The sequence below is a fragment of the Macaca mulatta genome, chromosome 6, assembly GCF_049350105.2.
Source record: "Macaca mulatta isolate MMU2019108-1 chromosome 6, T2T-MMU8v2.0, whole genome shotgun sequence".
Taxonomy (NCBI): Eukaryota; Metazoa; Chordata; class Mammalia; order Primates; family Cercopithecidae; genus Macaca; species Macaca mulatta.
Window position 1 is genome coordinate 135,845,539 of NC_133411.1, and position 27,471 is coordinate 135,873,009.

Consider the following 27,471-nt stretch of genomic DNA (forward strand, 5'->3'; position numbering starts at 1 on the left):
CTGGGGTGTGGTCATCAGACATGTCATCTCCACTGCTGGCACAATGTATGGTTCCACGAGTACACGTGGAGGCAGGTGGCCCGAGGGATGGCCTGCTCAGCGACCTTGTCAGAGGTCAAGAAAGTGCTTAGCTGACACTAAAGCATACTCAGGTGCAAGATGTTATAATTGTACTCTCACCACCGTACATGCTGGTACACCACCTCTTAGAGGTTCATTTCCCTTGTGATTTTGAAACAATCATTTCAGCTCACTTATAATGTGGGCACAATGGGAAGGAGATCATTAGGTTTGGTCTATAATACCCTGAAAGGAAGATGAAGTGTTGGTAGAAAGAAATGCACAGGGTATTAGAGAACTCTTTTAAAGGTGAGAAAAGTCACCCAGTCCTGGAACCTCAACTGTAAATGCAGGAAGGAATGCAAGATGGTGGAGGGCTGGGTGTGTGCAAGCAAAAGGCAAGGCCTGGGGAACTGGAGAGAGCATGTCCCACCCAAAGGCATTCAAATTCCTCAATAAAAGTACTGATCCAATACAATGCACTTATGACATGCTATGATACTGGTCCAACTAACTTACTCACTAGGCTGCGTTAATGGGTTAGAATGAACAAAGGGGCTTGTCTGCCTTCATGTAAAGAATGGAGTGGGGTCCTCATGCCTATAAATCTTCTTGAAGCACTTTATATCCCTTATGACATAATTGCCTAATTACCCCAATGCCACAAGTGTTTGCTGATGAAAGTGAATACTCTGAAACCAAAACTCGTATTTTTACTTCAATGAATATTAAAACCAAACCAAACTAACTATAATAAGAGTCCGGCAATGTCCCCACCTAAGTCTCATGTGTGTACATATATGTGCATGTGTATATATATATAAAATCTCTATATAATCTATCTGTATATATTAGGAGCTAAGTGAATTCTTGAATCTATTAAATAGCAAGTGCCAAGGTACAAAGTAGTTTCTTCATATCTCTTCAACTCTGCTCCCCATGGTATACCTGGAGATTACGCTGAATCCTGGGCACACTTTAAAACCATTGTCCTCCAGTGACTTCATAAAAAAGATTAATAAATAAATAAGTTTGAAAAAAAATCCTTAATCCTCATCTCCCTAGCTTTATATCTCATTATTCTGGGTAACTGCTATGTGTGAAAACATGCTCAGTTTCAATTTAGCTAAACCTCTGACTCACAGGGAACAGCTTTTAAATTGTTCATATAATTCTTAACAATCAACTGGTTGTGTGTAAAGGAAATAGGAATACGGAAACTTAATCACTTCCACTGTGAAAAATCACTGTGTCTCCCTGATCAGAGGAAAATCAGATCCTAGAAGGCCTTTCCTCCAGATTCCTACTATTTCCTGGCTGTTTCATTTAAATCACAACATTGTTGAGCTGATCTATAACTTCATGAGTTTTCCAGGCAAGGGTGGATGTTATGAATACATGTCTTAGGAAAGCCTAGTGGCAAATATTCCATCACTAGAAACTGATGTTATAAGCATGCTATTTGCTCGTTGTAAGATGGGCTTCCTTGGCAAACTGGTCAATCAGAAATGCATTAATGGCAAGAGGCTGGAGTCAAAGCACATATTTCAGGGGAACAAGTCATGGTATGTTTATGTGTGTTACATTTGCTCTTCCTTTTTGCTATCTTTTTGCTATCTACATTTTGAATGCTTTTCTTTCAAGCTTTGTGTGATTGGACACAGACCTTATGAGATTTGCATTAGTTGGACTTTATCAGAAATTCATCCACATCTGACTAATATAGATGATTGCAATGTAGTGCTCTTGGGTTGAAACTAGGTCTTGTTATACTGGCTTACCTTGCACCAAGAAAATATGAATAATGATCCAGTAGAATGTAGTAAATAGATATCTACTAACCATGAAAGGATTCACCAATATTTAGGGTAAAAGAGACTAAAAGATTTAGACTGGCCATGTAGGTAGGTAGGTAAGGTAGGTAAGGTAGGTAGAGAGGTAAGTAGACACACACAGTCAACTCACTGAGGTCTAATTATACGTCATACAATATATCCATTTCAAGTGTAGAATACACATTTTTTGAACAATAACTTTTAGTCTTAAATAGAGACCAGAAGATGTCATGGAGAGCTCTTTGCTCACCCTCTTTCACAGGGAAGCTCAGAGAAGTTGAACCAACCCACACAGATGGCCAGTGGCTAAGTGAGGAGGGCATGCCCAGTTTGGAGGTTCCAATGAAAATCAGCCCATTGATTTGCCATCATGAGTAGAAACTCACCCTTACGGGCAGAAAAAAAGACTTCATATAGCAGCCAGTGTATATACAACAGCCCTGGGTTCCTGCCCAGTTAAAAATGAACATCCAACTGTGGGCTGCAGAGATAAGAAAAGGAAGTGAAGAAATGTCTTAGGAATGGTGGCATGAAGGGGGATGAACAGTTATGCAGAACGAAGGACTGAGAGGGTTTATTGACAACTGGAAGTCTGAGGTGTTAAAAGTAATTCCAACCAACGTTAGCGTTTAGATGCTGACAAATAAAATTTATAAATGACTTTTTAAACTGCCTCCTCGAGCAACAAGAGCTGTTATTGTCACATCGATTTTGAAATTAAATGTTATGGAATTTCCTTGCTTTAATGAGAAGGCAGATCCAACTGGTAAACAAAGTAATGATTAAGCAATTAAAACAGTAAAACTGAGAAATAAAGTAACACTACTCCTAATCCTTAACCCAAATAGGCAGGTTTTGCTGATTCGCTTAAAAAAAAGATGCATGTTTATCTTGAGGTGAAAGTATTGAGAAGAGATGCTCACTAGGAATAAACTGTCCTCTGATAAGAGGGGAAAAGTCAATTAGTAATGTCATTTGTTTAAAACCCTGCCTGCACCTGGTTCTCATTTGTCCTCCAGCTGAGAAACCAAAGACAACTTCTTTTTATTGCTTGTGGTCAAACAGCAAGTTCATTTCGCCATGGGATGATCAAACGGCCAGCCTCCCCCAGCTTGGGAAGGTTTGCCTTTCACTTTCAACTTGTTCAATCATCATTAACTCTGAAAATTGTCACATTCCATTTGTGCAATGAAAATTTCATCACTGGTGACCGTTTGGGTGAAGTTTTTGTAGGCGAGGCCCTAAATCTTGTAGAGCACCTCACACATTCTCAAGGTCATTTGCCTTGTTTCCTTGTTTAATGACAGTTGCCTAAGATCCAGGAATGAGTCTGTGACCTGACATCAGCAACTCTGAAGACCCCTGTGTGTGGGTACATGTTACCCTCTCTGAGACTGAGAGAGATCACTGGGTGATTTGCCACATGGATTTCATCTGAGAAAAATTAGGGTATGTACATGCATGTGTGCACACACAAATACACACACACCCTACTTTGTTATATATTATGTGCATATACACTGGGATTTTTACCGGGGAAGTGCTAGTTAAAAAGATTGCTGGATGGAGTCTATTTCAAAGCAGGGCTTCTCACTCTGGGAAACCAGCTTCCCTGCAATATCAAACTGGGGAGGTTCCACAAAGTTTCTGGAAAGGAGAAATAAGCTTCTTTTTACTTTTGCCATTAGGCTTGAGAAATCTTCAACTCCTTTGTTTATTATTTAATTATATTTCCCCCTCTGCAGATAAGTTCTAAAATGTTAAATCCCAATGAATCTGGCACAAGGCCAAATTCCCCACAGGCCCTTTCTGAATATGAATTTCTGAAAGTGGATGTCAAGTGGCAAGATGGCTAAATTAAGAGGTCACTAGATCCTGACTCTTAAGCAAAGCATGGAGTGTACTGGGGAAAGTCAAATAAGTTTTGTGCCATTTGCCAAGTAAGTCATAATAGCTAAAACAGGCCCCGGTTATAGGTCTTGATTTAATTTTCAAGGTCAAACCCAAGAGAATGTATATACAGAGCTACAGAGCTCTCTAGCATCTTAAGCCTGGGCACTAATACACTTATTAAATAGTCCACAAGAAGCACTTCTTGATTTCCAGCACTAGTTTTCATTCCAGGGCTTCACTGAGTTAGCTGTTGAAACAAGGAAGTTAGGAGCAGGTCTGAATCATAGACACAATGTCTTGGCTCCCTTTAGCTATCTCTGGCTCATAATATATTAAAATATTTACTGTTGCCAATATCCAACCTTTTTTTTTTTTTTTTTGAGGTGGAGTATTGCTCTGTCGCCCAGGCTGGAGTGCAGTGGCGTGATCTGGGCTCACTGCAAGCCCCACCACCTGGGTTCATGTCATTCTCCTGCCTCAGCCTCCTGAGTAGCTGGGACTACAGGCACCCACCACCACGCCCGGCTAAGTTTTTTGTATTTTTAGTAGAGACAGAGTTTCACCATGTTAGCCAGGATGGTCTTGATCTCCTAACCTCATGATACGCCTGCCTCAGCCTCCCAAAGTGGTGGAATTACAGGCGTGAGCCACCACACCTGGCCAAGAGTTCAACAATATTAGGTTATTGGCTGAAGGAAATTTGTGTGTAATTTCCCAAGTGAGATATTTTTATTGAAACACTTGCATATGTGCCCTGTATTCTTTTAAGTGTTTTATAGTATTAATTCCTTTAATCCTTATAGTAATTCCAAGAGGTAAAGTAACAAACCCGAGATCACAGAACCCAGGACGTCTAGGTCTATATCCATTAAACTACAGAGCTATACTTTTTCATGAAGACTTCTCAGGATATGCAACCCAAATGCCCATTTATCTGCTGCTTCAAGTTGGGCAGATGGTGTGCAAACAGAAAGATGTTTGATCTGTTTGTTCCATTTCACAGGGATTGAAAAATGGAGATCAAGTCTCTAAACTGGCTGTTTCTCCTTATACTGATTTCTTCTACTTTCCTTCTACTGATGGATCCCAAGTGAGCTAGCAAGCTCTCCCTTCTCCGTGTCTGCTTACATCTCTCTTTCTCAGACACACACACACACACACACACGCACACACACGCACACACACGCACACACACTCACATAGCTATTACCGTGCTTCAGTAAAGCTGTAAAGCTGTACAGGGCTTGGGATCCAGGCATAAAAACAGACATCATTTGCTCATTAGAGCTAAGTTTTCAGGACGTGCCCCACTTACTGACCTCCACTAACGGCCTGGGTTTGCGCTCGACTGCAAACCTGAAGTGGCAGAGTTCACAGTAGCTGGTGTTTGAGGATGACAGCCAGTGCTCCAGGCAGCTCCGATGAATTGTCCCCAAGGTCCCTGTACATTCACATGGAGAGAGCAAGTCCTCTTGGCTGCTGCCCTCATGGCAGATCCTGCACATCGGCCGGTCATTGAAGGGGCTGCAAGAGAAGGAGGGGCACCTGCTGGTCACAGGGCTGGAAACCTCCACCAAGTGGATGGCCCTCTAGCTCTTGTCCTTTGGGCCCTCTGCAGAGGCAGCTGTTTTAGGACCTCTTAGATTTACACTTGACCTTCGCAGTGGGGCAAATGGTTCTGGGTACTCTAGAGCACTTGGGTCATCTACTTGTGACAACACAAAGAAATAGGGGATTGTCAATATCAAAGTAGCTGGGTGTGGCCCAGGATCAAAAGTGAGTGAAAACAAGCAATGGATATTTTTGCCTTGAATATAGATGTAGTTCAGGTCAACTACTAATCCAAAAATCAGAACCATCCTTCATCATTAAGAAGAGAAATTGTTTGAAATGACAAATGGAATCTTTTGGACCAAACCAGGACACGTTTGTACACCCTGAGGTTCTTTTCATTTCTCTTTTCAATAGGGTGGGAAAATGAGAGGAGGGAAGTTAGCCAGCAACCAACCCTGCAGCCACTACACAGAACTGCAGTCTGAGCCACAGCACAAAGCTGAGTGGTGGATTGTCCTTTGAGCTTTCACAGAATGCTCTATGGGATGCCAAAGACACCAAACTGAAAGCTAGTAATGAGTATGTCCTACTGAGATAGCCTCAGTCTAGAGTTCTGCCTTTAATTTGGAAAAACCACTCCTACACATTTCATGAAGGCAGCTTAGTGTAGTTAGCGGTTCATGGTGCAGGGCTGGGTGGCTGGGTTCAAACCTTAACTCTGCTGTCTATCACCTGGATAACTTTGGGCAAGTAACTTCACCTCCCCGTATTTTAGTCTCCTTATCTCTAAAACGGAAACAAAAATGGTGCCTTCCTCATATGGTGACAGTGAGCATGTGAAAAGAGAGCCCAGACTGGAAACTTAGAATAGGGACCAGCACACAGCAAATGCTTACTTAATGCTAGCTACTGTCTCTCAAGGAAAATCTCGGGCCAGAGAAAATCAAATAACTTGGCCCTTATCATGTAAGTCAGTGGCCAATGGAAAGATCACACTAAGATGGCCTCACTTCTTGGGAGGTACCCTGCCCTGGGAGAGGACCATGCCTCTCTGATGAATGTCTTATGTTGCTTCTGCTGTTCTTCATTGGGCAATAGATTTTAAAATGTGTCCTCATGATATGTGACAATCCTAGGACCAGCCTCTTTACCTGCCCTCCCTTACCTCTCTGTATGCCCCCCAAAGATGACAGTGACCAGGCACATGCCCCTTCATCCTCCTGAACACTATCTTTGGTCCAAATGGAAACAGCCACGGAAGAACTGCTATTTCCCAAAGGCCTTTCTGAGAATGATCCTGGGAATGAGTGAAGGCCAAAAGGAGATTGAAAAAGGAAAGGATCTTCCTCCCACTAGCCTGAAAGGCCTACTTGTGCCCAGGAGTGGGAAAAGAAAGTTGACAGGTTTTTTTCAACTCATGATTCTGGGCTTCCTTCATTTACATTGAGCCTATAAAACTCTGAAACCTGGTTTACAGTACTGCATGGTGGGAGAGCAGGTAAAAATACCTGACAGACAGACAGACAGACACATACACACACAAACGGAGGCTCACAGGTCTCAGCCACGTCAACCATAGCCTGCTCTTCCTGATCAAGTGAGCTGTTTGATGCCTGCAAGGGTGAGTGGGGCACATCAGTCACACAATCTCAGTTCACAGAGGACCAAAGATAGTCACTGCCTCATCCTGAGTCCTAACCAATTGTTAAAAGTTCTCCAAGAGTCAGAAAATTACATATTAAATGCTTTTCTATTTTTCCCTTTGCACTAGCAGCACAGATTTTAAACGGAGGGCATATGGGCAATGTTCACAACATGCATCAGAGTGTGATTCCATGTCTGGGGGCCACCATGCCCAGGGTGGGATGCCACTGGTAGTCCTGCTGTGGGCACATGGATCTGTGGGCCTGTGTCTACACCAGAGGGGTTGACTGATCACTCAGACAGAGGTAAGAGAATAAGGTGTGAATGACTGGTCCTGTGTTAGAGGTCAGAAGTGTCAGCACTGACACCAGGGGGCAAGTTCAATGTTGACCCACCTTCTAAGTGCACAGGTTAGAAGTTCCACTTACCCATTCTGAGAAAAAGCTGGAGAAGCCAAGGAGTTCCTATTAGCCTGGAAGCCCATAGCTCCCTATCCAACAAGAGCACAAGAGGAGACAAAGTGCTGGTCAGGATAAGTGGTCTCCAAGCTGCTCAGAGTCTGCTCTCTGGCTTTAGTTCATCACTTGGGAAGGCTCAGGAGGTTTTCACAATAGCACTTCATAGGGCAGAGTGTGTGTGAAGGGTCAGGGATGGGGGACCATTGAGGCTGAAGGAGGGGACAGCAGAAGAGACCTCCAAGTGATGAGAAGATACATGCCCAGGAAGTAGCCCTGGACAGCGCTTCCATCAGGCAATGCCAGTCCACATGCACACCAAGAATGTCACTTCAAAAGTTTTGCCCACAAATCCAATCACTTTGACTCAGTTGCCTGAAATCAGATACCTTCTTAATCCTGTTCCAATAGGACTACCTTTGTTACCTACTGGAGACAACAAGAGAGCAATTACATAACAATGTCAAAATAAAAACCCCATATCTTGTGGGCTCCTTCCCCTCCTGGCTCTTTGTAAGTATGACTTTAAGGGGAAATCTCGATAAGGTGAATTTTAGCTTTATATTCTATTGCTATAGAAACGGCAATGACAGAACTCGTGTAGTCTTTTTTTTTTCCCAGCACCTCCTCTCACCTGACACAAAGACCTGAGCACTAATTACATTCCCGTTAGCATTTTCCATCTGACAAAGAGTTCTCTGGATCAATTACAGATTCATTTATTTTAATTGTGGTACTACCTCTGGGTGGCAAGAGTCCGCACTACTGTTGACAGCAGCTGCCCGTCCTTGGCTGAAACTTGCATGACATACTGCGGCTGCCCATTCACTAGGCTGCCACAATCCTCCACCGTCTTCACCACGGGCGCAGCTGAGCTGGTGCAGTCTGGCAGGACTTCGGGCAGGTGACTGCAGCGGCTGGTTGTCATGGTAACAGACAGCAATTACTCTGCTAATGGCTTCCACATTCATACAGGATTTCCATCTAAGAGAGATCAGAAAACAGTTTACTTTGGCAGGGTGGTTAATAGAAAATGGAGAATTATGGGCCACCAACATCATCATCATGTCATTATTTAATATAAATAACAGGGGTAGCCTAGATGTGGCACATTATCTTGTTACCATTTAATACAAGTGTGCACACACATACACACACACACACAGAGCCCACAAGAAACAGAGAATATGGTATGAACAAGACAACAAGCATGTTGGTGTATATAAACATTTAGGAGCCCTGCTTTCCACGAGGGGACAGAATGATGATTCTGAGGCCCAGATCTGAAGAGAAGATAAGCAGTTCCCTGCTGTGTGCCAGAGAAGCAATAAGTCTTTGTTGACAGTCTCTAAAAGTTACTAAAATCATTACTAAAAACATTCACAACTATTTTTTCTGGTAAGCAATTTATTCTCCATGCAGTTTCATTCTGAGACACTAAGATAAAAAGAGAGAGAAGGAAGAAAAATAAAAGTGAATTTGGCCAAGTATTAATAGCATGTTCTAGCATGTTTTTGCCAAACACGAATCACGCAATGACTGTACCACCTTTTGACTTTTGTCATATCTGTTGCATAATAAAATTTTCTACTCAATACATCTTGAAATTAACTTCCTTTAAAAATGGAACCTATTTTAGCTTTGTCTTCCAGTTATTCATAAAATGAGTTTAATGAGCTTTTATTTTCTAATGAACGTGACAATAAATACATTAGCACCATGTCTTGTTTGTGTACTACCTAAAATGCAGACGTACATGCATCATTATAGAGAAACACATAGGAGAACGTAAGAAAGTAATGAATGAGATCTCTATCACCAATTAAACATAATCCATTACTAATAAGGGCCTTACCTCCTAGGCACATGGTTTATCATATAAACCGCAAGGAATTCTGCTCGCCATCTGTGTGGTGCAGGCTTGGGTCATGACCTCAAGTTCAAAGCAGTCAGACCCACTTGAGTGAGGAACCCCACTGGATTCAATAATAGGTTCGCAAATGACACATAAGAAATACAGGTTTTTGCCGGGCGCGGTGGCTCACGCCTGTAATCCCAGCACTTTGGGAGGCCAAGGCGGGCGGATCACGAGGTCAGGAGATCGAGACCATCCTGGCTAACACGGTGAAACCCCGTCTCTACTAAAAATACAAAAAATTAGCCAGGCGTGGTGGTGCGTGCCTGTAGTCCCAGCTACTCGGAGGCTGAGGCAGGAGAATGGCGTGAACCCAGGAGGCGGAGCTTTCAGTGAGCCGAGATGGTGCCACTGCACTCCAGCCTGGGCGACAAATTGAGACTCCGTCTCAAAAAAAAAAAAAAAAAAAGAAAGAAATACAGGTTTTTACAGAAACTTGAAGGAAGAATTCTGTCCAAAGGTGATATGACACAGTTTCATGGCTAGGAGTGCTAGCCTGCTCACCTCAAGCTCCTGGGCTCGACATGGCCTGGGCTCAGTAGACAGCAGCAGGATTAGTTGATGGACTGAGCTCACATCAATAACCCGTTTAGGTGGTCAAGGCTCAGACTTAAATAAATGAAATATCTTGTCATTTGCACAACCCCAAACCCCAAGAGCATTCCTGTAATTCCGCAAGGGGTTGTTTTCTCCCAGATATTTGTCTCTACTTCTTACATTTTCCTTGATCCCTGTGGTTCTGGAAAACAGGATCTTCCCAACTTCAGAACAATGTGCATCAACTGTATGTTCTCAGGGCAAGAATGCAGTGTTTCCTGATGAAACTGACAGTTTCCCTCCCGACAAGCACATGTCAAGCAGGCTCGACTGTCCAAAACAATCGGACATGACCGTCATCCCTTCCTTGCTGCCGAGGTGTCTGGCTGACCTTGCACCAGCAGCCTCCTTTTCCCACCCTCATTGGCTGCCTGGAGTCCTCTCATGGTCTGCGTCTGCCCTTGCCCAGCAGCCCTTCTGAATCCACAGTGGGGAGACGGCTGTGGACTCCAGTCCTTGTCTGAGACCTGATGTGGGGGCACAGGCAGGGGCTGCCCCACTCATGCCATTTTCATGAGCAGCAATACTGAACATTCAGCACAGTCAGTTAGTTGGTATAGGGTATAGTTTTGCTTCTTAAATAGGATTTTTTGCTTTTTTTAAAAAAATCACAGTGCAATTAGTATACGGTATGTTATAAAAACTATGGAAGAACACAAAGAAGACAGTAAAAGTCACTCATAATCCCACCATTCGGATAACCCCAGTGAAGTTTTTGGGTAGATATCTTTTTATATTTTTGAAAGGGTTGGCAGGGTGGAGTTGATTTGTGACTGGGGCCAGACAGTTGTTTTGTTTTGTTTTTAAAAACTGAGTTATGGTAGCTTTCAGATCGAAAAACAAAGAGATGTTAAAAGACCGTCCTCTTCTAAAACTGTGCATAACTCCTCTCCTCTAGCCTGCCCTTACAAAACTCCATTGACATAATTTTAAATTCTCATAATGCTTCACAGTCACAAAGTGTAACTTCCTGGCACAACTCTCTTGCTTCACAAGGCAGCCATAGATTAAGAGCCAGGGGTGTGTTGGCAGGAAAAGCAGACACAGTGACCTTCTTGCCGCATGGAATCATTATGTCTAGAAGAACTCTGAGAGTCTATTCTCGGGTTTTGCATAACTCCAGCTCAGAGGGCCAAATACTCCCTCCCTATACTTGATGGAACTGGAAGATGGTAAGGAGGGGGTGCACAGAGTAAATAATGGGACCCAGGGCTGCCAGTAGTTAAGCTACCCTCAGTGAATTGCCTGTCACCCAGGCACATAATAGCCCCAAGTTCACACACTTGTAACCTAGATTAAGTCCTCGTCAAAGGAAGTAGTTCTAAATGTGTGACCTAAATCCACAATAAAATGCCCTTAAAAATATTCTAGAAGCAGAGCTTCCCTTAAATTCATTTTATATATGTAATTTCACTTCTGGATGATTTCATTTCTTCTTTCACAGGTAAAAGGGATATTATCTACCACCTGATCAGTTTATTCCATTCATAGTGGGTGCTGGGCACTGAGTTTAGCATAAAAGAACAAAAGGAACCTCACCTTGCCTTCTTCTACAAGCAAGCCCTGGCTCTTTCTCTTGTGCCATATCTGCAGAACCCTGCATTCAAGATCCTCTAAGCCCTAGTTCAATTTAGGACCTAACTAAAATGATAGTGCAGTTCAGCATTCCCTGAAAAATATACCAGCATGTCTTATGTATACCACACATCAGAATAACCTTAAGATTCTAAGACTGGCATGCCAGCAATGAGTCCCATCAGCCCTGAAAGACCGTGGACTTGAATTAAAAATGGGGTAAGAGGGATTACACAGAGCATTAGCACTCTTGATCATGGTGGGGATGGCTGAGTTGGTTCTAATCTCAGAAGAGTGGATCTAATCACCTACTCAGAAGGAAGAGGAAGAAAGGAAGCACACTCTGCCCTGATCTCAGTGAAAGGGAAGCCCAGAGGCCTAGATGCAGCATGGGGCAGGCAGGAGCGGGCCTCACAAGCTGCATGCACCAATTGGCATGCATATGTTGCACCTGGGGCAGTGACAAATGGCCCACTGCATTTTCCTGTCTAGTTCAGAGCCACCTGGGAAAACAGCAGACTGTTGCCGAGGATGCTAGAAAGAGCTGAACTGTTGGTTTGCAGTCGAGCACTGGTCTTCTACTGAGCTTTCTGCAAAATTTCAAGCACTATCTGACTGCTTTCTTATCAATGCCAGTGCCCTGCTCCTGTGGTAAAGTACTTCCCAGTCTATCCAAGAATTCTCTCTGGGAGGGAGTGGTGTACGTGTAAACTTAAAACATCAAATGGCACTGGTGGGATGGGTCATTTGCTGGCCAGGCTTGACACCTTGCATAATTTCTTTCTCAGGCTGAGAATAAAACATGATTTGGCACTGGCCAAACCCAGCTGCACACAGTGGGAGGAGCAGGAGTAGGTGGAAGAGAGGGAGACAGTGAAAACAGAGCGGGTGGGCAAATAAATGAAAGTCTGATTAGGGAATTGTTAAAATAAAACGTCTTGTCTGTTAAACTGTGACCCCTGAAAAGGACAGGATACAGGTTTCACAAAAGCAGGAGACCTAACCATGTGGCAGTGATTCATTGCTGCATTTCTGAATAGGTTGCCACTGGTAAGTGATTTCCATGGGAACATGGCTGGCATCATGAGGATGCGGCCATAGGTCGTGGGGGAAAGGAAGGAAAGCAGGTTCTGCTCACCTCTGCAGCCCCTCTGCCTCAGCAGCCCCAAACCTCCAGGAGAATCATGAGTTAGGGAAAAAGCTCTGTTGTTGGAGGCACAACATCAAAGCCTACACTCTGACTTTCTACTCACCAAAGTAAATCACTCAGCCTCTCAGACTTTTCCTGAGATTTCCTGAATATTTGAAATTAGGGTACTAATATGTCCTGAGCCACCTCATCTGGTTGTTTGTGAGGTCTAAAACAAGATAACACATATGAATTCACTTTGTAAGTAGGTACATGCCATGTACAGAGAAGTTTGAACTTTATTATTATGTTAACCTTCATTTCTGCTCTTTTTCTAGCCTGGGATACATCTCATTTCTGTCTTTTAAAACTGTCTTTCCTCATGTCTGGTCAACCTCTGATTTACCTTTTGCATCACACTTGAACTCTGACATTGACCATGCCATCTCTCTTGGCTAGGGAGAACAGAGGGAGCCTCATCCTTGCATGCCCACTTCTCATTTTCCCTGGCCCTATCGCCTTCAGATCTGGAAGACAGGTTTCATTCTTCTGTGAAAATGCTTAACAAAGATATATGACAGGTGATGGGATGATCTGTACAGCAAACCACCATGGCACACATTTACCTATGTAATAAACATGCACATCCCACACATGTACCCCCGAACTTAAAATAAAAGTTGAAAAAAGAAAAACAAAGATACATGAGGAAAACCTGCTATGATGTTGGAGATACATGGGTCTATTTGTTAGAGCAGCTACCATTATCTTAACCTTAACTAATCTAGCATGTGATAAATACACTAGAAAATAAAACACAGGCCAATTCCAAGGCCCTTTTCAGGCCTACTTGTATCAGAACTACATTTTCAATGCCAAGTCAACATTAGTCTCTTAGATGGAGGTCAAGAAGTGAGAGAAATCTGTTATATTGGCACCTCTGTTTAGGTAGGAAAATGACTCAAAAGGTTTAAAGGTGAAAATGAGAGCAGGAGAATGTGAGTGCTGGCTGGCACTGACGTGGTCATGTGAGCTGCCTGGACAGTGGTCTAAGCAGGCCCTAACTTGGAGGCAGTCTGGAGCAAGTCCGGACCTCCACATTCAACCTTCATACCCAATTCCAGAGATTTCAAGAAGTAATAACATACTATAGAAATGATCCCCAAAAGTAATGAGTTTAGTAACAGGAATAAAGTTTCAGTCCAGCAAGATGAATAATCGCTAGAGATCTGCTATACCTGTAGTCAGAAATAACATATTGGACACTTAAAACTTGGTTAAGAGGGTACATCTCATTCTTACTGCAATAAAATACAACTTTTGAAAAGAAGAAGAGGTAGGCTCCTCAGGTCTCAATATATCCTGGAAGGATCCTGTGTTACCTCTACAACCAGAGTTGGCTAACAAAGCAAATCAAAGAAGCAAATTCATTTATTCTTCCTTCCATCCATTCACTATTTTTTTTTTTTGAGAACTTATTAGGTATTCCTAGGAAGTTTCTGGTGGTGCAGGGTCCAGCCTTCTCAAATCCTACTTTACATTTCCCAAGGAAATGTGGAGGCCACCAAATAGTCTGGAGAATTCCCCAGACCTTCACTGGGGTGGCAGAGCCATGAGGACCTAGCACTTTTCCACAATCAATTGTGTCCTTGCTCATTCAGGGGAAACCACCCGAAGCCCTAAGTTTGGGGACCGACACCGCACAACTGAGAATGGCTAGATGGTTTTCTGCTCCCACAGAGTTCTGCGTCATTAATGCTGGTCCAGGATCCATAAGTCGGACCTTAGTTTTACATGAGTGAATCTGCCTCAGAAAGGATGTTTAAATGTCCTCTGTGAGAGGTTGCATACGTGGGGAGCACAGCCTTCTCTAATGAGACCAATAAATGGACAATACAAGGCGGTCAGTGACTGAAATGGGAAAAAAAATAGCAATAATGGTCTGTCCAGGAACTTTCCTCTGTGAGTTAGATTTTTACACTTTGAATTCTAAGAACAGTCTCTGAGAATAGGGATGCTGCTCTTTGATAGAACATTCCCCTGGCTTCTCAGGCATGTTATAACCAGACAGTGCACTGCATGGCTGATGAACTGACTTAAGAGTATCTTGAATGTTCAGAGAAAATGAGGGAAGGTAGGAAATCACACAGTGACCTTCCTTTCCAATGAAAATAGGGCAAATGACTAATTTCAAAACCATTAACATGGAAAAGCGGCATATTTCTTCTGAGAACAGGACACAAAGGCTCTCCAAGGAGATTGCTGGGACATGATTACCAGCAACATTTAAGTTTTCAAAAACACGCCAAGGAGGCTATTCACTAAGAATGTGTAGCAGCAAAGTAGCTGCTTCATTAAACTTAAATAGCCACGGCAGGGCTGTGCTTACAGACTGCGCTACCAAATTACACATTTCTTTTCTGGATGCTTCACTGACCTCATTATGTGGAGCACAGAATTTGTCATTCCAAATAAAGTGACCATCCAAGTCTTTACAAACATGTCCATCAGGCGCTTGATGAGTCTGCAGAGTGAAACACTGGCCAGCCCAATGAAGTTTAAAAATACTTCTCTTTTTGTTGCCTCATTACTTTCTGCTAGGTGCTCACTGTCACACTTACAGGGCACAGTTAAGCAGTAAGCAGGTGAAATGTCTGTTTCTTGAGCAAGAGGGAGGTTTTGATTTGGGGGTAAAGGCATATTCCTGAGAAATGTATAAACCCCAATGATGAATTAGAGGGAGAAGAAAAACCTGACCAGCATAAGACAAGCTGGATCCAGAGAGAGTTACCATAATATGTTCCTAGTGTACTACCTTAAAGTTATATTCAGAGTTACTTATCATTTCTCATCCACATGATTAATTCTGATTCTCAGTCACAAGAAGTATCCAAGGTATCAGACAGATTTTTTTTTTTCATTTAAAATTACTGTATTTTCTCTTCAGCCAGGTAAAATCCTCTAGTTCTGTTGAAGGCAAATCAAGTAACAATTATCATATTTAGACATATTTTTCCCTGAAGAAGTACTTATGAAATTAATTCTGATTTTGGAGGCTATACATTTTTCATTTAATTTTAATTATATAGATGAAAATGGCAATTAAAAATCCCACAACAGCCCTATGTGTTCAAAGACACAGCGACAGCTGAATTGCACTTGTAAATAACAACTGGCTCCTACACACGGAGCCCCACTGAGCTGAGGGAGGGAGTTGCACAGATGAGTTCTGGGCGCTCAGAAACAATGAGGGCACATCAGAAAAGTTTAAACATCAAGTTCAAAAATTGGAAGGAGCAGGAAAAACATAATGAGACATTCATGGGACATTACTCAGGGATGAAAATTTAAAATGTACTATTCAAATGACATTCAGTGTGACCAGCAGCAAATAGCTACCTGTCCAGCATGCATAAGGAAAGGCATGAAAGGTACAGCATGCTGGCCAGGATATCTGATAATACGAGAGAAAACATCTCAGTCACAATGAAAGCTAAATATATTCTAAGGACTGAAGGTTCCCAATTTGTTTTTGGGCTCACACACATTTTTTAAAAATCAGCATCCAAGTGAAAGCCTACCATGAAGGAAGCTGATTTGGGATTCATTTCCAAGTTGTACCTCACCCTTCTCTGCATAAGCAACCCAGTATTAGCTAGATAGATGTGCTAATTCTTAACCCAAGCCTCCAGAAGCCTAGAATAAAGCCACTTGTGAGCGTATTTTAAATCAGGATTCCTTGGAACTTTCCTCTTCCCCATTTCACCCAGACCACAGGGAGGCTGCAGTCTCGTCCTTCGGCAGGGCAGTCTAAACTCTGCATTCCAACAGCCTCAGGTAGGCTGGGCCTCCCTGTGCGTTCCCTGCAGCACTTTCAGGCCCACAAGGACCCCCAACACATTTGACTGCATTACTTTCCATTTACACACAAGGATAAGCAAAGTCACTCAGCTTGCCAAGGAATACGAAGGCAAGTGCAGATGAAAGACTAAACCTCCTTGGACTTTGCATTTCATCCCCCTCCTAGGCATGATAGATGAACTCTCTATCATATGCTACATAATATCAAACATCCTCAAAACACCTATTGTTCTTTCATGTATGTTCTACAGAAACAAACCTGTCTTGAGTGTTCCTTCATGGCCTTTTCACACATTTAGCTTTTGAGTAAGGAGCTGTCTGGGACCCTTGGGGTTGAGGAGACTGAGCTCTGGTTTTGGGTCAGGGAGTCCTGGCTTTGAACCACCACCCAGCTGCTTGTCAACAGGAGAGTTACTTGATGCTGAGCCTCAGTTTCCCCCCTGAGACTGAGCACCAGAGGTAGGTGTGGGCCTGCCACGTAGAGGACTCTTGATAATGGGAAGTACTTAAGTCTGTAGCACATCAGGATGAGCTCACAATAATGGGGCCGGGGTAGGGGTACAAGAGGCCCCTTCCAGATCCCACCTCTAGGCTCCTCACTCAGCCCACCCTCCTCTACAGTTCTCATCCCTGCCCCCATCTTCCCAAGCCAATAGCTCATGAAGACACAATTACTGACATCTGCTTTGACAGTCTCGTACACAGGTAAAAAAAAATCACAGAAACTCCCCCTGGAATTACTTTCCTTGGCCTTAGACATGGCTTCCCTCCTCTAAACCTCAGCACACATACTCACATATATATACAAAAAAAGGTAGATTCTTTTTGATTAGCTCAATAAAATGGGTCCAGTCTTTTAAATAATCAAGATATCAAACAAGCACAAGAACAAAGTAACACATAGCCAAGGACCGAGTTACCTGAGATCACTTTATCACTTGCTCTCTGCACAGTCTGTATCCTGGATTCTTGTGGACCATTAAATGGATGGAGAATAGGGTCTCTCTCTTGGTGATGATACTTATTTTCTAAGTACCTCAACGCAAAGCACTTACGAACCTCTTTAGGGAACCTCTGAGGTGCTATTTTTTACTAACTGGAACACATGCCCCTCCCTGCACTTGCTCCCTGGCTGGGACCTGCCTGCCTGTATGGGCACAGCATGCATCATGGCCTGGGTGGCTGCATCAGTCCCCTGCATCTTGGTACAGGGTGGCCTCTCTTCCACACCCCCACCTTTTGAAGTACTGGCTCCATCTGGACTTTTTCAGTGGGAGGACCGGCGTGCTGTCTCCACAATCCTCCTGGGAAGCCAAGTGTGTAAGGCCTATTAGAAACGCCCGCAGTGTGTCAGCTTACACAGAACATCCCCTTAAGTCACTGAGACACTCAGAAGGAAGGTCCTGAATCAAATATCTGTGTTGTTCTGTTGGTTTTTTCTTTTTTTTGGTAGGCCCTGCCCTGCCAAAAATAATGGGTGAGATTTCTTACCTGGATTCAGCCTGTTTGATAGAAACAAAAACAACTATATTGAGACTGAATTAAATTATTATCCAAGGCAAAATAACTAAATAATATACAGAGGTCTACACTTATACATTTTCATCTGATGATACTTTTCCTTCAGGACAGACAAAAAAATTACACTATTAATAGCAATAGTGTGAGTGTATTTTTCTATTTTCATAGCACTATTCATTTTCCATCTTCTAAGTACTTAATAAATACAGTGGGCCTTTACTGCCTTCTAGGGTGAAAATAACACTTATGCCCCCACGGAGCTCATTCATTTGTTTTATGGGCTAAAAAAATCTCTAGTGTGTCACAAATTAACACAGTGTTCCCGAGGACTGTGTTTTATTCTTGAATCTCCAATTTCACTAATAAATGTGAAAAATACATGTAGCCAGATAAGTCCCAGGAGACTAGCCACTGCAGATGCTGAAGAAAGCAAGTTATTCCAGCTAAGATCAGCATTAACTTCAACACCAGAGACTGTTGTTTCCCAAATTCTCCTCCAATTGCCTGTTACAAGGCAAGGAACTTGGTTTCTAGTGACCAACCAAAAAATCCAACATAAATAGGTTTAATTTAAGTAAAGGAGATTGTATAAAAAAAAATTTTTTTTAAATGTTGAATTCTCAGATATTGACCTTTTTCTAGTCAGAGCTCCTATCTTGCTTCTAGGCCATGGACCCCCCCACTATTATCCCTGAGAGAGATTTTTATCATCCCAATCTAAAATTTTTTTATGCCAATATTTTTATTTCACTTTTTGCATTTCTTTCCCTTTGTTCATAAAAATTATTTACACGATTACAAGAGAATATATATATGCCAATCTAAAAATTAATCAAGATTTTATCACATTTGTTTCACCTGTCCTTTCTTCCTTCCTTTTTAATGTGATTTTAAAGTAAATTCCAGAAATCAGTCATTTTGCCCCTATATACTTCAGTATGAATTTCTAAAAATATGAACATTTCTCATATAACCACAAAGCCATTATTTTACCTAACAAACTTAATATTTCCTTGATATCATCTACTACCCAGACTGTATTTAAATTTCCCCAACTGTCTTGAAAAATCTTTTGGTTGGTTTGTTTAAATGGCCCAAACAAGTTGAACACATCACATTTGGATGTTATTCATCGTATGTCCCTCTCGCTCACGCATGGCCTCTCCCTTTCTTCCCAAGCCATTGTCTGTTGACGAAATTCATGTGGAGGCCCTCTAGAGCCCCATCCTAATCTCCACTTTTTAAATTTGTCTGTCTTCTTGTGTTACCATTTCACTTGTTCCTCTCCTGTATTTTCTGGAACCCCAGGATTGGCTTGATTCATTTCAGGTTCAACTCTCAGGCAATACTAGCTCATAGGTGATACTGTCTACTCTTGGTGCATCACATCAGATGGCAAGTAATGTATGGCAGTCCCACTTTTAGTTGGCTCAGAGAAGTCCCCAGGTAGACATTTCTAAAGGTCTAATGATTGCACCCACTGATGACAGTTGCCTGCATCAGTTATTTCATTTGGGGGCTATCCAATTATGCTTTTCCAGTTCTAACTTCCCTTCTACATTTAATAGCTGGAATTCTTTTGGAACAAAGAACTTTCCTTGATCAACCAGTACAATCTGGTTAAATATGATTTACACAAAAAAGTCATAAGCACTACTTAATTCTTTCCTATGATAGCCAGTCTTCAGAGTATGGAATTGGTACCTTTGTTATGTTTTATAATAACTGAGTTGTATTTGTTGTTGTTTATACTATTTGATATGGTTTGGCTGTGTCCTCACCCAAATCTCATCTTGAATTGTAGCTCCCACAATTCCCATGTATTGTGGGAGGGACCTGGTGGGAGGTAATTGAATCATGGGGGCAGGTCTTTCCCATGCTGTTCTCATGATAGTGAATAAGTCTCACAAGATCTGATGGTTTTATAAAGGAGAGTTCCCCTGCACATGCTCTTTTTTGTTTGCTACCCTGCAAGAGGTGACTGTGCTCCTCCTTTGCCTTCTGCCATGATTGTGAGGCCTCCCCAGCTATGTGAAACTGTGAGTCAATTAAACGTCTTTCCTTTATAAATTACCCAGCCTCAGGTATGTCTTTATTAGCAGCATAAGAACAGACTAATACACTATTCTTAAAGATCTACCTGTCTTTATCAAAATTAAAAAACGAAACAAAACAGATGACTACTCCATGAGAAACCCTTCTTAAGTATAGAGAAGATCTGGATTTGTGATTTAAAGGGACACAAAGCAAGTCAAGGGCATCATCCCTGCCATTTTGCAGCACTCTTGGAAGGAAGGCCAGCTGCTGTTTTCCTTGCCTGCATTGGTATCTAAGACTTTTGTCCTTATGGTAGATATAGTCTTTCCTTAGGTCCAACACTCCTCAACAGCTTTCTACATTTATCCATCCCTTAGGAAAAATGAGAACAATTCTAAACCATTATCTTCTTTTGCTTACTGCTGCACAGATCACTTGGTGCCACTTGCCCCTGCAGACCTCCACTGTATTTTATTTATGGGATACATGTGAAGGTGGCCCAAGGCTGTGGAGGGAAAATGCCTCCACAGGAGGAGAACTAATGCCTCTGTAGACTGACTACTTAAGGTCATCATGCCTGTACAGCTTGGGCTTTGTGATCCAGCAGTAAGCCATTCCCATCCAGAAAAGCCTGCAGGTGCCAGGTGGCAGAACCACACCCTGCTCCAGCACCATGCTGGTGGCACATTAACACTCAGCACAAGCTTCCACTGTGGGAAGGATCTGTGTATGCATGAGAAACATCTCACCTTCCTTCTTCTCACTAATAAGGGTGAAAACATTTAGGCAGTTCATAGGTATTCCCCACAGAGGCATTTATAAGCCTTCTTGAACACTGGCTGACAAGTGTCTCTGAGACTGACAGCAATCCAGGGTCTGTCTTTCTTGTTCTCTAAGAGCAGGGGTATTTTCTGCCCACGATTGCTTTGTTTTAGTGACATGCATCTGTCAGTTAGATATTAAAACAGAGTAATAATGGGAAGATAATATGCTGGCTCTGTCCACATACTTTGAGAGGGAAGCATTCATGAAAAATGTGTATTTTGGGAAATCTAGATGCTCATGTGCCCATCTGCATTTCTATTTAGTTTGAAATTGAGTGTTGAATAGCAAAGTGGTGAAAGAACAAATAACGTAGGGGTGGACTCTGAGGAGATTCCTAAATGGTTCTGCAGACACCAGTGTGGGACTTGCTGCTCTAAGAAGGAGGGGAATGGGTTAGGAAATGCATGCCAAGGAGGCTGGCCAGGATGGAAGTGTTTTTTTTTTTTTTTGTTGTTGTTGTTTTTTGTTCTTTGGCTTCCCCGGAACTCATTGAGAGCTGCTGAACCAATGAACTGGCAGGAAACAGCTTCCATGACTCTGTAAGTGGAGGACTTTCACACATTTTGAAAAAGAGCAAATACTTTCTTATAAAGCCAAGGTGAAAGGGAAGTGTACACTGTAAATAAATGAATACAAGCAATTTGGTTCCCAAAGATCTTTCTAGTAAATGGTTCTGTGCTAGAAAGTAATATTATTACTCGATATTTGGATCTCTAGTCATATGCTTAGGTCCTGACTTCTTGGCTAGTGTAAATAAAAGCATATCCTCCAATACACACATGAATACACACACACACGCTTATAGGCTCTACAGAAGGCCATCTTTATGCCAGCAATTCACTGTAAAATCTTATCATCCTAGACTTGACCACAGAGCCTAGGGACTACTAAAGTATAATCTCTACCACAAAGTTGTAACATGAGGATAACAGAAGGAAAATAGCTGCCATTATATTGGGTGGGGATAGTCAACTGGACTAGAATGGAAGCCAGAAATCACTAGCCTCACCAGTAAAATCTCTTACAATTTCCTTTTTAAAAAACAAAGTGGGGGAAGTCTATTTGGTGTAATAATTCAGTATATGAGCGTTGGAGTTAGATACCTTGGGTTTGAATCCCATCAATTTTCCATCTATCAGTTATGCCTCCTTAAGCCAGGGATAAAATAGTGCTCATCTCAGAACATTTGAGGATTAAATGAAATAATGTACATAAAGCGCCTAGCACAGAGCTTAGCACATAGCAAACACCACTGGCTGCAAGGATTGTGTTAGGGCCACAGCAGCCTCAAATGTTTCCAGGGTGCCCTCTTGCTTTTGGCATTTCTGTTCAAGCCAACAAACATTTATCACTATACTGACATTAATATGAAGGCAACACGGTACTTTGAGAGGCAGAGTGGAGAAGCAGAAACATAAGCTCAGGAATCAGACACACGGCTTTGAGTACTGGCTTTTGCCACCAGTTACTTAAGGTTCAACCTTGGATAAGTTGTTTAACTTTTCTATATGTCAATTTGCCCATCTGTGAAAAAGAAGGTGACTTCCTTGCAGTCATTGTAAGGCTTTAAATTGTGGTTCTAAAGTCCACAGAGCCTTTAAAGTGTCTTACCCAGTGGGTGCTTGCTGAGTGGTAGCTCTCATCATTATTAGAGTATAATAGAAGGCTCAGGAAAGGGACAGAGGTGGGCCTCATGAATCTTGCCACTGGATGGCATGATCCTGGGCTGGGGAGGATGGGCCAGAGATGGTCAGAGGAACAATGGGGTAAGTAAGACTGAGGACACATACCAAGGCACAGTGGGAACCTAAGGAAAGTAGATGTTACTGGAAGGTGAAGTATGCAGAGAATATTATCTTAAAATACAGCAACAGTACAATACAGAGTACAAACTTGTCTCCCTTTGTTTTTGGCTTCAAGGCGTAAAATATGGGGCTCTGGGGAGCTAGGTGGGCCACTATAGCTCTAGGAGCTTTCCATTTATCCTCCCTGAGTTTTCCCAAGAGCCAGGTACCATTTTGGCTCCAGAATGAGGTAGCTACTCTGAAGCATTTTGTACAGATACAGAGGAATGAATGGTCCTATTTTTTTCTGGGGAGGAGATATCTTTTCCCCCCTTTCCTAACAACGAAGGAAAGAATCAAACTAAATTTGTACTTCCACTTTCATCTGCTGATCCCCACACTTCTAGAAACCAGGGACTCTTCATCTTGTTTACACAGAGCTCAGCACAGGACCCACTTAGATGTTTACTGGGTACATAGTGGGAAATGTATGGTTTCTGAAAAAATAAAATAACACAAAACAGGGACATAGTAAAGGGGAAATTTACTACTTTTGGATATCTGGGTAATAAGGATCCGGACATTTGAAAGAGGCCAGAATATACTTTATCATGATTTTTATTAAGTTCTACTTTCAAGGTGACATAAAATATGCATCCTGTTCAGGAGGGGAGAAAATGCAACGAAAGCTAATCCATGATGATAGCGCATATATACACAAAGCATGCTGATGTCTCTAACCTGGTCTGTTCATAAACTGGACTCATTTCTTAGATTTACAAACGATGATCACTATGGTAATTTCAATAACAGAATTTTCTGCTGTATGCCTGGCATTCTCTTCAGTATCTTTTTAAAGCCCTTAAATGTTTTGATTTACATAAAACTAAAAGCTGGGAGAATTAAAAATTACACAAATAATGAAGATGAGTTCCTAGGTGAATTACCCATTACTGTGGAGGTTTTTGGATATTTTCATTAAAAAGAGTAAAAAGGCCATCTAAAGATACTTGTGTATCTACAAATGATTGTAAAGTCATTCTCTTTATTTCTTTCCAACTCCCGTAAGCCTCTTTTATTAGCTTCAAGGAATGAAGCTCCAATCTGCTTCAGTAAACTGCATTATTTTTTAAACTACAAAAACATATGCGATTTCTTTACATGAGCAATCTTCTTTAATGGCAATGCAGTGATTGGGAAGACTGCATTCACGGGCATAGTTTACAGAACTTCCCTCCACCTGATAGCCCCTCTCTACTTTTTCCTTTCCATTTTTTTTTTTAACAATATTATTAGGACCCATTGCTTTTTCACAAGTGCTTGGCATATAATGGGCACTTAAACATATTTGCTGACTCACCAAATGAATAAATAAATTCACTATCTTGATATCAAAATTTATGTCCAGGTTAAGTGACACAATCACAGGGCTAACACAGACCTCCTACTTAGAAATACAATATCTTCTATCTGACTTAACTTCTATGCAGTCTAGTATTCACTCTGCTATTTGATGATAGCCTCTTTTTTTTTTTTTTTTTTTTGCACGAATTCTGGATAATCCTTACGTTCATTACCAAATTTGAAATCAGGCACTCTGATCTAGGGGTTATTTAGGAAAATTAAGAAGCAGGCCATGAATCTGAACTCTTAACTTAGTAATGGCTTGCAGGCATCTCTAAAACAAAGCATCTCTAATTCCCTTCCCTACTTGCACATAAGTCTCTTTAAGTTGGTATGGAGAGTATTGTTGAAAAAGGAGATTGAGAGAAAGAAAGAATGAAGGAAGAAAGGCAGGAAGAGGGGAAGAAAGAAAAAGAAAAAAAAATAAATGACGAAATGAGTGGACACAGAGCCAAAACAGTCCCATTTTTCCATCAATTCAGGACACGTTGAAAGTGTAGAAAAGGAGGATCTCAGGCTCAAAAATCTTCTCATCCTGTCTACCAGGCCCAGGTTCTGATTTGCTGTGTGAGGCAGAGTGTGAGCATGGTAGGAGCTGTGTTTCTGGCCCCCTCACCCCAATATGAAACTCATGTATATATTTTCCCACTGGGAATAAAATGGCTGGTTATAGTTGGAATGGTATCATTACTTCCATATTCAGAAATATTATTAGGTGATTGAGCTTTTATGAGGTGGTTCAAATAGTCACGTGTAGCTGTTGGTTGGGACAGACAGGCAGGCAAAGGCGGCACAGTGGTATAGGTGTGATGGCTAATTTTATGTGTCTTCTTGACTGGGCCATAAGATGTCCAGATATTTGGTCAAACATTATTCTGGGAGTTTCTGTGAGGGTGTTTTTGGATAAGTTTAACATTTAACATTTAAACTGATAGGCTGAGTAAACAGTTTGCCCTCCCTAAAATGGGTAGGCCTCCTCCAATCAAGTGAAGGTCTGAATAGAACAAAAATGCTGATCCTCCCCCAAATAAGAAGGAATTCCTCCTGACTGACTGCCTTTCAGCTGGGACATCAGTTTTTCCTGCCTGCCAGAATTTGGACTAGAACCACATCAATGGCTCTCTTGGGTCTCTAGCTTGCTATAGAAACAGATATATATGTTCCTATTGGTTCTGTTTCTCTGGAGAACCCTAACTAACAGAGCAGAAAACACCAAAGAGCCAATCTAAAAAGTACAAATGTATATATGGCTTTTTTTTTTTTTTTCTGAGACGGAGTTTTGCTCTTGTTGTCCAGGCTGGAGTGCAATGGCGTGATCTTGGCTCACTGCAACCTCCTTCTCCTGGGTTCAAGCAATTCTCCTGCCTCAGCCTTCCAAGTAGCTGGGATTACAGGCACCCGCCACCATGCCAGGCTAATTTTTGTATTTTTAGTAGAGATGGGGTTTCACCATGTGGGGCAGGCTAGTCTAGAATTCCTGACCTCAGGTGATCCACCCACCTCGGCCTCTCAAAGTGCTGGGATTACAGGCATGAGCCACCATGCCTGGCCTATATGGCTTTAATATATGTATATACAGGTGTGTATATATATTTATACATGTACATATGTCTTTAAGAGTCGTAAAGTAAAATTTAAGCAAATTCTCAGTCACCTTCTTGGTGATGCTCAGGCTACATAGAAAGTAATCTGTAATCCCTGCTACACACCAAAAGAGTGTTTGCTGGGGTATGCTGGGCAGAGATGACATAGGCTCTTCTGAGCATGGGTGATGAGCCTTCACACCTCGGGAAGAACAATTTGGCAGTATGTATCGATAGCCTTAAGATGGTTGTGCTTTTCCTTTTAGAAACTGATTTTTAGGATATAATGTTTGAGCCTTTTTAGAAAAGGAATTTATCTTAGGGAGATAATCAGAAATGCAAACAAGGACTTATGCACGATCTGCAGTACTTTTTAATACTCTTCTACACTCCTTTCTAGTAGCACAACATGAGATAATCATCCAACAGCCAGGGAAAGTTTAAATAAATACATAGCGTATCCATATCTTAGACTACCAGTGAGGGCACTAACATGAATTTATAACAAATGTTTAATAGTACTGGAAAACACAATATAAGGCTAGGTGAAAAAAACTGGATAAATATTTTTACTTGTAATTTCAAGTATAATTCAAAGAGAGAAAGATGGTATATCAATATGTTAATAGTGGTTCTTTCTGGGTAACAAGTGATTCTTATTTTACTTTTATTGTTTCTGCTCTTTGTATTTTTGAAATTTTCTAAAATAAATTTTTATTATATTTAGAAAAACAGTTGAACAAATAGCATTTTATAACCCCTAGGAGGGAATGCATATTAAACTGCCTCCTGAGAAAACAAACAATAAACACAAGTGAAACTAGAGCAAGCAACCAAAACTCCAAAAAGCATACGCCCTCGCCATAAATAATCCAAAGGCAATCACAGAATTTCCTTTATATCGTAGGTGCAGAAAGGACATTACAGATCTCCAGGGAAAGAAATTCAACAATGTTTCTCCCCAGCAGCCTGCTCCTAGAAACAGCTGGTTTAGTGGGAAGACCCCTGGGTCAGGTCCCAGAGGCCCCAGGCTCTTTGCCGTGCTGCAGACTGGCATTGGGGCCACTAGTGTGTCATTTGCTTTCCCTCAGCTTTGGGTCTCTCAATAGTAATACATAAGAACTAAATCAGCTTCTGTGAGCTACACCAGACTTTGTCAGAATAAAATGAAGGGACAAATTCACAAATGCCCCCAGCTAAAGAGCACTGCAGCAATGTAACAAACGGTCATCAGTGGTCACCACCACCAAGTTCATGCCTGAACCTTCCAGTGGTCCTTTGCCCCACTTGGGAGCAGTCACAGATGTCAACAGTAGACAGACAACGACCCAGACAGGATATACTCTTTTTTCCTCATACATCTACAATGTGTCTAAATTAACATCTGGTTAGCTTTTTTTTTTTTCCTTTTTAACCAGAAAGATGCCAATTGAAATTAAAAATCCATATACTTTACAGAAGTCATATTCTTGCTAGAGAAGACAAATTATAAACAGGAGCCAGCAGCAATAATCTGCCAAATTTTATAAAGCATCATTTATCATTCCTCTTTGGAATTTATATATCCAAATTGTGCAGATAGCAATTGTATATTTAAACCATGTGGCCTTATGAGAATTGGTGGGTGTTGTCACCTGTTTTATAAATGAGGAAACTAAAACAAAGGGATTTTATGATTTTCTCAGCACCACAAAGTTAGTGGAAGAACCTGATTAACTCGATTTCTGACCCAAATTTCTATGAATTGCTACCACTATTATTATTTAATACTGACTAAATGGATGTACTATGCAAGGTGA

General features: G+C 41.7%; 1 protein-coding gene across 1 annotated transcript in view; it reads right to left on the minus strand.

Annotated features, from left to right (window-relative positions):
- MARCHF3 (membrane associated ring-CH-type finger 3) overlaps positions 1-27,471 on the minus strand; it is a 147,515-nt gene that overhangs the window by 27,005 nt on the left and 93,039 nt on the right. Inside the window, 2 exon segments of the mRNA NM_001266413.1 lie at positions 5,108-5,312; positions 8,182-8,425. Of these exon segments, the coding sequence (NP_001253342.1) occupies positions 5,108-5,312; positions 8,182-8,369 (393 nt within the window). The 5' untranslated portion in view covers positions 8,370-8,425.